The following is a 12,661-nucleotide window of genomic DNA, read 5'->3' as shown; positions in this document are numbered from 1 at the left end:
TTTTTGCTGCTTGATCATTTGAATCATTTGGATCATTTCAATCCAAATAAACGATTAAAATCCTCAAATCTTCCAACATTCATGTCCATGATGAGTGCATTTCACAGCTTCATCGAAACGCTACTGTCCCTTGGCGTCGGAATTTGTTTGTTTTTACAATAGAAAATGTTTTACTATGCAGCTCAATGTGGAAAAGAAATGGATGGAAAAAAAATCAAACAAAATATTTTCATGGGTGTTTTTTAGTTTTTGTTTTTGTGTTTTTGTGCCAGAAATCTGCTTTGAAACAAGTTCGGCACACCAGAAGTTGACTTGACTCTAGTTTTTCCAGTTTCTGCAAAATGCACTGCACAGTCCACTACAAAATAAGATACTGACTACTCATGATCTGCTCATCTTTTATAACTGAAAAAAAAAAAAACACAGGGAAAACAGTTTTGACTTATCTCAGCCACAAAACGTGCATATGTAAATGTTTCATACAGTCAACTACAGAAGAGGCTTCTCAGAGGGTGAACTTGGCATCGCAAAGTCTTTGAGAGGCAAGGAAAAGAAAAAAACGTTGCATAAATATGCAAGAGTATTTACAGTCCTCTTTCCCACTCTCTGATCTCTCTTTGTCTTGCACACTTTAGTATTCAAAGCGTTCGAAACCAGTCGTCAACTTCCCATTCAGCCGAGGCAACAGTCTCTCTATGAGGAGGGTGCGAATCAAAAAAAAAAAAAAAAAAATTACCATTAAAAACATCCTGAAATACTTGAAGCTTCCAGGTGAAAACCGTCCCCGCTCCCCTTCCCTACAACCCGGCAAACACAACAAAGCTGATATAGGAGTGGAGCGCGGAGATAAAACACGCCATCTATTCTTGTGAGCTTCTCTTTGAAACTCCCCTTCAGTGTTGCCTCTGAGATGGAGGCTCTTTGCTCCCTGCAGAGCGACTCCGGCTTCGCCTCTCCCTGGAGAGATTTGCAGAGCGAGACAAACACCTTGAGTTTCTCCGCGGCTGTGTGTTCTCCTAAATATGCTGCAGGCAACTTTAAATTGATACCGTGCACTACCTTTCCCTTGATAATTATACATCATCACCCATGAACGCTTTAAGCGGAAAACGGTTAATACTCGCAATAATAAACAGCTGCAAAATACCACATGCTGGCTAATGAAGGTTGCGTCCATTTAGGAAAAAAAAAGAGAAAAGGACTATGCCGAGTCGTTTCACGATCGCAGGGAGAGCTTGTGTTATTTACAAAGTATTCACAATACAGTAGTACAAACGTGTTCACACATTGTCAGGTTAAAATGAATTCAAAGCGTTTTAATGGTAATTCATGTGGCCAACCAACACGAAGTAGAGCACAATTAGAGATTGGAAGAAAATTGACAAGTGTGTCATGAATTAAACAGTTAGTGGAAATGCATATTAGGGCCACTTTTAACTGTAATTATAGCTAGAAGTCTATGTCTATAGCAGCTTTTTACGTAAAGATAGCATTTCTTGCCCATTGTTCTTTGGAAAGCAGCTCCCAATCTCATGGATTCAATTACAAATGTCTGCAAACATCAGAACGGCATCTAATTCTGAATTAGACGTAGTTATGGACTTCATATGCAGGTATGGTTTGGACCCAACCATTCCATTAAGAGACCTGAAAGTTGACGTTCTTCACCAGTATCTTTACAGTTTTCCTTAATCTCAATTCATCTCCACTCATCTCCTCACTAACTGACCAGCTTTCCTATTCCTGCTAAAGAAAAGTATGCCCACACCATGAGTCTGCCACTACCATGTTTCACCATGGTGACAGGGTGTAGTGCCTTTTCTCCACAATTTACATTTTGCTAGCGAGTCAAGACGTCTCTGCATGTTTTCTGTCCCCTACATGGCCTTTTGACAAAGTGAACATTTTTGATTTTGTATGGTTCCTTTCAGAAAGACAGTCTTACTGCTGAGACTTTCATAAAACCCAGATTTACTGCTTGCAATCGGTGTCCTGTCAGCAGGTTCTCACACCTAAGCTGTGGATTTACAAAAGCCCCTGCAGTTACTGTGGGTCGAGGCAGCAGAGGTTCGTGAGACGTTCAAAACTTGAGAAACATTTTCCAGGCAGAATGTTTCTCTGCCTGGAAAATGCATGTCTACCCAGGATGACGCCAAAACATGGGGTTCAGGCTGATGTACAGTGTTAGGGTGTTTTTTTTGTTTGGTTTTTTTTGCATATGCTGCATTTCAGATGTAAAATATCAACTTTGGTTTCCTTTGAAAGGTTTTCTTTTTTTTAATCTCTTACATGTTTGCTGTTTATCAGGAGACGCCAAACACAAGACTGAGGGGCAGGATTTCTAAGAATGATGTGGCACAAGGCCACTGAGAAAAAAATAAATACATCTTTGCAATTTCTATGAAACTCCCAATCACACCATGAGATCAATTTTCGTCAGAAAAAACAAAACAAAAACTGATGTCTTTCTGCTTAAGTTTGTTTGCTTGATAACTGGGAAGAAAAGCAGCAGAATGAAAGGGCCAGAGCAATTATAAAATCCTCTCGATACTGTGATTTTTTTCTTCAGCAATTACTTTCTTCTTGCCACTCAACCACAATAAAACAGACTTGTGGAGTTCAGAACTAATAGTCGCCACGTTAAAAAGATTTTGACTCCAGTTGCAGTTGGCCTCTTGTCTGTTTCTCTGGTTAAAGCTCAGGTTAGGTTGAGAAAAAAAGGAAAGATGTTTCAGTAATGGTGTTTTGAACCGGGTATTGTACTTGTAAAAAATAAAAAAGGTCAAATTACACCAGTGGACTGTGTACTAATTAGGTGATTTCAGTTTTTTTTCCTTCTTTTTTTTTGTACTGAAAATCACTAGTGCTTTTCCACTTCACTATCATGCTCTATTTTGTGTTGCGCTTTTACATAAAATCCCCAATAACACAGAGTTTGTAGTCGTAACAGGGTTTCCTCCTGAAAACTTGCCAAGTAGTTAAAGTTGACAAGAGATCTGAAAATATCATTTGATAATTATGTGTCGTTGGAAGATTAATGCTTGAATACGGACTATCAAAGTCTTTCAAAAAAGATGCAAACATTTCGAAAAACTAAAATGAGTAATGCTGAGCCTGGTGGGGACCCCAAGTAGAGCCTTGTGGCCCGCCAGGCTTATGATACTCGGGGAAACCCTGCGTAACGCAACAAAATGTATAATAGCTCAAATGTTTTTCCTTGAAAAGCTTGTTTGCTTGTTGCTGCTTCAAACCGGAGCGCCTCTTTCCTCGACGACGGCAAAAGCAGCGATTCTCTGCGGCCCCGGCTCGATAACCGGAGTGTCTCGGGGGCCCGGGGGCTGCCAGGAGACCCGGCGATTAGCAGGGAATTCATTCCTGACATAATAATTGCTGTCAAATTAGAGCCGGCCGTCAGCAATTAAGATGAGTGCTGACAGGTGAAGTGTGCTCCGTCTTCGCCGAACAAACACGTGCAACTGGTGTTTACAGTCAGGAGAGAAATGTGCACTTGTTCAAGATCCCGTAGGTCAAGCAGCACAGCTCCGTCAACACGCAATTGTGGCGCTGATTATACAGCAGGAGCCGGTGCAGCAGCTATACGGCTGCTGGGATAATTAGATGCTTTGTGATAAACACAGAACTTGCTCCCTTGTGTAAACGTGTCTTCTGTTAGCACACACCACTAACTCCTTTACGGCCTTCGACCCGAGCGAGGGGAAAGGAGATTTTTTAACTGCCAGACTTAACAACGCCATTTCTGAGCCATTGATTCCCGTGTTTATTGAACAGAATAAATTACACATCTGAATCTTAGAGGATTCCTGTTTTTTTTTTTTTTTTCTAAACACCGTGGTTCTCTGTAATGTTCAAAATGGCTCACAGGGCTTAAAGATTCAGATGTGCAGGTGTTGTACTGTGAACCAAGACACCCCGTTTAACCTATACAAACAGCTTTTTTCATAAACGAAGGGCTTTGAGGCTTTCTTTTTGTTTGCTTGTGAAATTGGTTTTCAGAGTCAGAGCCTGAAGCACGTGAGGTCGGACGGAGGTCGTCCTGGTTAACATGTACTCATCTGTGGAATTAGCAATATTTTGACAAAGTGCCTCCGATGAAGCCTGTGTGTTTTAAAGAGGCTGCACAAAAAGACGGATGTACGGTTTATTTTTATTTAACTAGAAGAATCATCAGGGAACGTTTATGGAGCACTAAGAGGAAAGCAGGGGATGGCACCGTATGGCAAACATATATACACTTCTATAATTATGGCCTAGAACTAGGTAATTTTAGCTTGGACAGACCTCAAGGTAAGACCCATCTATTTCACAGAGTATATAAATTTGACCGGTTCGCATTGCTGTGAACATAGTCGACATGTTTGACCACTTACTGCCATTTTGACATCAGTGCTGCGTTATTTAGGAACCAAAAACTATGAACTTCGCAGTCTGCAAACCTAATTTTTTTTTACTTAATGGGAAAAAAAAGGGGTCATTTATACATTTTATCCCAATTAATCACAAACAAGTGTCAGTTCAAGGCAGCGAAGCCGTGTGTTTTGTAAAGGTGTGCAGCAGTGATTTACATACCATGAGGCCCAGCTCAGCTGGAGGTTTGCTCTCATGGCTCCAACTCTCATTTCCCTTTCACTGCCTTGCATCTGCATGTTGTCTGGTCCCTTTGCATCCTTCATCTCATCTTCCTCCTCACATCCCTGATCACCTTGAACCTCCATGCTGTCATTAAGACATTCCTGTTGCTCCTCTTCTTCTTCTTTTCCCCACCGCTTCTGTGTTTCTGACTTGTTAGACCTCAGCAACTGAGCTCGTCTCTCACTTCAGGCTTCAGTGAGGAAAAAACAGATTAAATATGTCACCCCCTCCTCTGTGTTTCTGTAAGCTTCGCAGCAACTTGACCATGTATTTTTAATGATGACCATGACTGTCCTCGTAATGATGTTCAACTTCACTCTGAATGCTGTTTGCATAACTGCGCGGCTTTTCTTCCCGCACAGCAGCAAGTTTGCATTTAGCTCTTTCTGACACAAAGCTCTTAAAATGATAGAGAATTGTTTGAGGTCAAGTACCACACGGTGGAGTGGAGGCTTTTGGTATTTTTGATCTTGCGGTGATATTGTCTGGGTCCCAAAGAGGAGGAGCAGGTCAGAGAAAGTGTGACGCCATTTTGTCCCGCGCCGTACATTTCGGGTTTTGGTTTCCATCTTTTTTTTTTTCCAGTAGTGACGGGGAGAAGATGAGCTCTGAAAATGAAAAGTTCACTCTTTAACAACAAGCTTCCAACATATCTCCCTCGCTACAATGCTCATCGTAAATGGCGACAAACGGAACTTTGTCCCATCCAGGCTTCCATACGTCCCAGTTGTTTCAAACGTTCTTATTATTCTGGCTGTAAACATAAACAAGTTCGTTCAGGTTTACGTACTGAGCGGAGCACACAAGACAGGCCAAATGAGGTCGCTTTTCGTGACCATGGAAAACCCTGTAGAGCTTGGCTTCCTTTCTTCGCTTGTTTTATTGGTTAAATTAACATTAACGCCCATAAACATAATTACTCTACAAAGGTGGGATATAAAACACCTTGCAGTGACTCCATCTTTATTCCATAGGGCAGTTTATTGAACTGTAAATGAGTTAGAGTCATTGTGCATGACCTCCGTTTCTCTACACTCACAAAAACAATAAAAATTTGAACATTTATAATAATTTCGCTGCTTCAACATTACATTCAAAGCTGTAAATTGTTATAGCTACATCTCGTTTAAAAACACAGTATTTACATGAATTGAAATACACAAATTTCATATTTGGCATACTTACATTGATCTCTTCATAATTTACATGTTCTCAAGTACTGATTAATGTGAATATTTAATCTCAAAATGTCACAACATATAATAAAAAAAAAAAAAAAGAAAAATAATTAAAATACAAACAATGCTAAAGCTACCCGGTCCCCACCCACATCCCAAAGTTAATCTGCTGAATATTTACGCTGAAGTTCCATCTAGTTCACTAAACAGTGTGACATGTGCCTGTCGCAGGACATCTATTCATCGCAGTGATAGCTGAACAGAGCGACGACTCGTCGTGCATCCTACTCACGTCTGTGTTTTTAATTAAACAGAAAGCAAATCTCAACTGTACAAATATTTGACTTTGATTTATTTGAAGATATTCCACCCGCCCATCAGTCCTCTTATTTTTTATTTTTTTAAGGTCACTGTTGATTGCAAGACTCCCAACTCCAACATGACGTTTGCTCAAATACAGTTCATGAAAGAAAACGAGAAAAAACAACAAATCCTTCTTGTGCTTGTCTAGATTCAAAACTTATCGGGGGGCAGAGTAGAGATTCATTTGGACTTTTATAGGTGAGTTGTGCTAAAAAATGTGATTTTCAAGCATGTCTGAGCGGTTTCGCTTTGAGGTAAAACATAAAAATTACATGATTTTTTTTCTTTTTTTTTTTTCCAGTTTCCTTTGGCACAAAGACTACTAACCCCCTCCACACCCAAAGATGTGTTACCATGTACATGTCATGCAGAGAGAGCAGGGTGTGTTCACATAAACGGCATTAAACCTTTGCCAGCAAACAGTTTGAGAGCATGCATTTGGTCCAGGCGTCATGACTTCACTTCACTGAGTTTAAAGAAAGGACAGTGTGTTGGTTAGCAAAAATGGCAGGTAAAAAAAAAAAAAATCCACTCAAAGAGCCTCAGACCTGCTGTTACTGTGCCAAAGACGATTCCTGCCAACAAAAATAACCAAATATGGTCACAACGAGTCACGGGCCGATAGTTGTTATCAGGGTATTTGGAGTCCAATGCAATTGCTTTGCAATATCAGGCTACAAGTTTTGTCTCTGTTCCGTCAGTTCATGCTTTGTAAGTATGGTCACACCCTGAAATTGTACTTTCACTCCGTACCAAAATAATCTCACATCGGCCCACGTCTAGTCATGACTATGGTACGACTTTTAACGCGAGGCACAAATGCAGCCTCTAAATTGAAATTGATTAAAGTTTTTGAAAAGTATTCCACACCGTCCCTTGAGAAGTTAGAACAATGAGAACACACCCTTGCCTTCCACACTTCACCGAAATGCATACTCGAGGCCTTTAGCACCTTTTTTTTTTTCGCCAAACAGTATACAAATATACTGAGTTGTGTAAAAAAAAAAAAAAAAAATTCAAAAACGTGCAAGACTCACAGATAAAAGACTCTGTTTCCAATACTTAAGGCAAAAAAAACTAATGTATACCAATATACATACATCTGAAATTGCTTCTATCAAAATTTTGTTGTTTTATTTATTTTTTCTTAATTCTACAACGTTTGGGTAAACATACGTTACGACTGGCCATGGTTTGTGGAGAAGCCAGTGGGGAATGACCACGTCAGAGTCAATGCCTCCACTACATGTGGAAGGGAACCGCTTCTGATCCGGTAGTTTTACCTTTCTTGCTCGCTTCCGACCGACAGTTAAATCGGTGAGCCTGCCCCTTTCATTGGGGGCGTCGGGAATGCCGAGCAGAGAATCACATGAAGAGTGAGTGCCGAGTAGAAAAGTGCAAAATTCGCCAGTGTGCGTGTGTGTGTGTGTTTTTATTATTATTATTATTTCACCTAAACATACACCTATAGCTGGGACACCTTCCTGGGCAGGGGTCTCGGTCTTGGCACCCGAGGGTCGGCATTCCCGTCCAGCTTCATGCTGCCCGTGCGGATCTGGTGAGGTTTGGGCGGCAGGGCCGGCGGGTCTGTCTGCGGCGGGATGGAGAGGCTGTGCGGGAGCGGCACAGGCCGGCGCGGGTTGTTTCTCTCGTACACACTGTAGGGAGGCGGGGTCTTGTTCTCCCGGCGGATGGGCTCGTCGGAGCTGCTGGAGATGGAGTTCGGCAGCGGGCCGGGCGGCGGCAGAGGGTGGGACAGGTGGTCGCCGGCGGGCAGCTCGGTGCCCGAAGCTTCGGACACGCTGCAGCGGCTCAGAGACGAGATGCCGCTGCTGTAGCTGCCGGACAGGACGGGCGAGTTGGAGACGAGGCTGGTGGACTGGCACTCGGTGGGAGAAGGGGTGAAAGGTGGCATGGCAGTCTGCGGAAGGACAAAGACGCACGGGATATTAACTGCTGTGTGAGGCATCAAATCTTACACTGCGCTGGTTCACAAGCAATTTTCATTCTGAATTAGCAAACTAAAATGTGCCAGGCACATATATCAAAACAGATCAATTTTTCATTTGGTTCTCTTGCTTCTATTTTCTAAAGCTGCTCCTATATAAACACAAGCATTTTCATTGGAAAACTGTGTTACAGATTATAGTCATCTTTTGAGCTTTGAGGAAAAATGTGCAGCTTTTATTTATCAGTATCAGAACATGCTGCATCGGCTGAAACTCGTATCCCGTTGAAGGTTGTCCATTTCGTTCACGAGGTATCACAGATGGGCAGACTAAGAGCTTTGTTTAAGAGGGTGACCTTCCATTGCAAGCTGAACCTTCCTGTTTATTTATTCAGGAGTGTACTCATTTGCTTTTTTCTCGTTTCAGTTGAGTTTTTCCAATCTTATTTGTGAATCCCGGTGCTCTGAACATTCCTGTTACTGATTGCTGCAAACTGTTCTTTCACTATCTTTTCCTAGCTGCAAACCGAAATTCGCATGACGTTGCCTCAACAGTGACTTTCTAACAGTCAAAATTTCTAATCTGTGACTGATTTGACTGACGGATGTTGCATGTAATGCATCACCGGCTGATACCTGCTCCACACAATCCCAACTTAACAAAAGAAATACTTTCATATTCTAAGCGTATTTATTTAAAATTCAAAGAAACTTGCCTTGGTTAATAGTGCATAAATCTAAAGGTTAAACAACATCATAACCTCAACGCATAATTGTAAGAACTTATAATTTGTTAATGCTTCCCAAGTAACAAATTAGGGCAGTTGCACCACTGTTATACTGTTTGTAAGGTAACAATAATAAATTGCCCAAACAGAATCCAGAAAAAATAAATAAAAATAAACGAGCATCGAGCTTTTATACTCCTTTAATGGATCTGGTGCAGTGATAAAAAAAAAAAAAAAAATACAATATGCTGCCCAATCCTAAAAAAAAAAAAAAAAAAAAAAAAGAAGAAGAAGAGAGAGAGAAAAACCTTTAAAAATGTTTTTTTTTTTCTACACAGTTATGCCATGCTGCTAGTGTGTCTGCTAAAACCTAATTGGATCCAGTGGACTATGGAGTTGATCAGTACACTCCACACTACGAGGGGCATGCACAAAGAAAGGTAACCATTTGACATGCACAAGGGGAGAAACCTTATTTCATCTGGGTCAAGCTAGATAAAAATCTATAGACATAATTAAGCGCTCATAAGTAATTTAAACTCGTTGCTTTTAAAAAAAACAAAACATTTTACTCCAAAGAGAATCCTCTGACCAAACATCGTTTCTGCTCCTATACGGGGGGAATAAGTGCAGCGCTGTCAGAGCGGCTGCATCTATTTTCTGCAGGTTCACTGGTGCTCCAGGGTTTTGCGGTATGGTAATGGGGCCCTGGCTGCAGCCCCATGATGTGTGTGCGCTCATGCGCCGGATAATGCGGCTCTGCGCTTCGCTCTGGGCGTCTCCGTTTCACCTCAGCGGCGCGCTGCCGCAAACAAACTCGGCGGGCGTGTATGTGCCTGCCGTCGCACACAAATCCGGCTGAAAGGCACCACACGCTGGGCGCCGAGTGGTCACTCACGCGCACACACACACAAAAACACAAAGTAATTGTCACGAGTGAGAAGACGGAGAGGTTAGCACCGTTTGTGTAAAGAAATAAATAAAAAATCCAAAGTAATATGAGTCGAGCCAAATGGAGACCAGTAGCGGTGCTGCTGGTTTTATTTACCCTCATTAGGAGCTCTTACTTAACCTTTCCTCAAACTTCTGCAGCTTTGACTGGCTAGTATTAACTAATAAGAAGCTCATTAGTGAGAAATCTGAGCCTGAAGTCAAAGCAAGAATCATCAGTTTGTTTGCAGACAAATGTTGGAAAAAAACAAAAAATAAAACGGAGGTCAAAGATACTCGGTCTTTGTTTCAACACCTCGGCTGATTGATGCTAAAGGCAGCCTTTAGCATCAATCAGCAGGTCTTCTCGCTGAATTAAAAGCAGACTTTTTCATTTACAGGGCGATTCAAAACTATTCATAACCAAGAATGTTTCACCCAGACTGCATTACAATTTAACCACAAACTTCCTTTTACTAAGACAGGATTGTGTTCTTAAGTGTTGGCTTGTAAAATGTAACTTTAATCTTGATGCAGCAGCTAATGCAGCATTTTCTCTGGAAATGTCTTTCCACACTACCGGATTTTTCAGACTGTAAGCCGCTAATTTGTCCCGACGCTTTGAACCGTGCGGCTTATGGCCCGGTGGGACTTATGTATGTATGTATATTTCCAGTTATTTAAAAAAAAATTGTAGGTGCAGCTTATAGTACGGCACTCTTTTTATTAGACAACTTCTCGCTGCAGAGCAAGCATTCAGGTAGCCCTTCCGCATTGGCAATGAACGCAAATGATTCGGTCCTCATCTATTTTTGTCTTTTCCTCTTTGCCCTCCATTGTCCACAATCACACACCTGTCTGTTTGTTTACAACAGCCACCTGCCTCGCGCCCCGCCCCGCTGAAAGAAACGTGTGTCACAGGCTTTGACACAAATCTGCATTGACAGAAATGTAGAAATTTCATATATATTTTACACATTTTTATAGCACTGGAAAACGTTACTTGTCATGCTTGTCCTCCTACAGAAACCGTATTACAACAAAAAACATATGTCCCACCCCCATATTTTTCACGTTTCAAACAATATTTGAAAAAGTTGGAGCCGCGGGTTCCCGACCCCTGGCCTAGTCAAAACAAAAAGCAGTAAGAGGGATTTATTAGACTTATATATATATTCCATGTACATTTTCAGATTTTTCATTAATCAGGTGACATCCCTGCAGAACCTTGAACATATTTAGCTGATACCCTCCAGTCAAACCCGTTTCGGGACCTCTTTGGGACGGCTGACACATTAAGTCCTAAATCGGCAGCAGTGGAGCTGGTCACAGCTCCAGCGAGAGAAGTTAATAAGACCCGTCTCTGCCTCACGTTCGACACAGAGCCGGATAATGACCGTTTTCAGAAGAGCGAACAGAAGCGGGACCGACCTTCTGCGGCGATCTGGACATGGGACCCGGTGACTGCGACCTGGCGTTTTTAGCAGAGGAAGCTGCAGATATTAAAAAATAAAAAACACAACAGAAAACAGAAAGAGAGGAACAGAATTAGGGGAGCAGTATTTTCTTTCACGCAGTAGGATGACACAGCATGAAGTCATGCAAACAAGGACACACGAAGCAAAGAGAGCCTAGAGCTGAAAGAATCAGCGAAATCAAATAAACACTGTTGTTCTGCAGGTCCTCCAGACGGCCTTAAGCTGCCTCTACACCCAACAGCTGCTCTCGCACTCTGGAGAAGGAGAGCGACTCCATCTGCTGATGACGCTGCTGGGTCAACTGCACTACAGCCGAAAACACTGAAGCTAAATCTGTTTCATCTGTAAATAACAATGATAATTTAAAAAAAAATCTAAAATGAAATAACACTTCAAGCTGACAGAAGAAGAAAAATTACATTTGCGTTGAAACACAAATTTAAAACAAGTATGATTATCTGATGGCGGTCACAGTAGAAAGAGCAGTTGCCATATGGCTCGAGGAGGAGTCAGATGGGAAATTGGAAAAAGAAGAGCCGTTCGAGAGCAGCAGGTGTCAAAAGCCAGATTGGGAAAAATTAGCATCATTCGTCAGCAGAGGGTCGGCCGTTTTACCTGAGTGCTGTGGCCTGGGAGGGATGGGAGGGCATATGGGTTTGGAGACATTGTCAGAAAAGGACGGCGCCCGCTCTTTGACACTGTCTAGGCTCCAGCTACTGGGAGTGGGTCTCACTTTACAGCACACAGACACACCACACAAAATAAAACATAAATTAAAAAATAAAAAAAATAAAAAAATCACATGATGGAGTTTGCATGCAAAAACACAAGTAGAAATATTGACATTTTCTATGGATAATAAAACGCTGATGAATGAGGCAAGAGTCGTCGTAAATGCATCACACTTTAAGTAAATGTATGAATTTTGATCTGACTGTAGACATAAATCAAGACTTTAAAATATTTTCTTCAATATAACCTTGAAAGCATTTCCTTGGCATGTTCTCTCATCTTTCCCAAGTTTAAATAAATGGACCTCTAAATGTCACATAACTGTATAGCTTCACCTCACCAAGAAGTCATGGAGTCATCCGTATTAAATAATTGTATAATACTTCTCATTGACCTAAAAAGATGCAAAATAAAGCCCTTTCTAAACATTTTTATGACCCAAGAATGTGCATAGCTAGAAGACTTGTTTTACGATTCAAGTCCAATGGAAATGGAGGTTTAATAATTTTCCCAAGCCACAAATATTTAACCTGCAATAGGTCTGTCAAGTAATTAAACATATAAAATATGAAGGAATTTATCATTTTGTTTTCAAGGAAATGATGCTCTATAGCACAGGTGTCAAACTCCAGTCCTGGCGCTGCAACATTTAGA

At 41.4% G+C, this 12,661-nt stretch overlaps 1 protein-coding gene across 3 annotated transcripts in view; it reads right to left on the bottom strand.

The window, feature by feature from the left end:
* Positions 1–5,612: 5,612 nt before the first annotated feature.
* dock4b (dedicator of cytokinesis 4b) overlaps positions 5,613–12,661 on the bottom strand; it is a 112,602-nt gene continuing 105,553 nt past the window's right edge. For 2 of the 3 annotated variants that reach the window (XM_055054692.1, XM_055054693.1), the window contains 3 exons: positions 11,891–12,007; positions 11,229–11,290; positions 5,613–8,112 (listed from right to left, as the gene is read on the bottom strand). In XM_055054692.1, coding sequence (XP_054910667.1) covers positions 7,657–8,112; positions 11,229–11,290; positions 11,891–12,007 — 635 coding nt within the window. In that variant the 3' untranslated portion in view covers positions 5,613–7,656. The remainder of the gene's footprint in view (positions 8,113–11,228; positions 11,291–11,890; positions 12,008–12,661) is intronic. The other variant, XM_055054694.1, reaches the window with a different exon arrangement.

This window comes from Poeciliopsis prolifica, unplaced genomic scaffold (genome assembly GCF_027474105.1).
Source record: "Poeciliopsis prolifica strain line A6 unplaced genomic scaffold, Auburn_PproV2 SCAFFOLD040, whole genome shotgun sequence".
Classification (NCBI taxonomy): domain Eukaryota; kingdom Metazoa; phylum Chordata; class Actinopteri; order Cyprinodontiformes; family Poeciliidae; genus Poeciliopsis; species Poeciliopsis prolifica.
The sequence above is the reverse complement of the archived record's forward strand: the minus strand, read 5'-3'. Positions and strand labels throughout refer to the sequence as shown.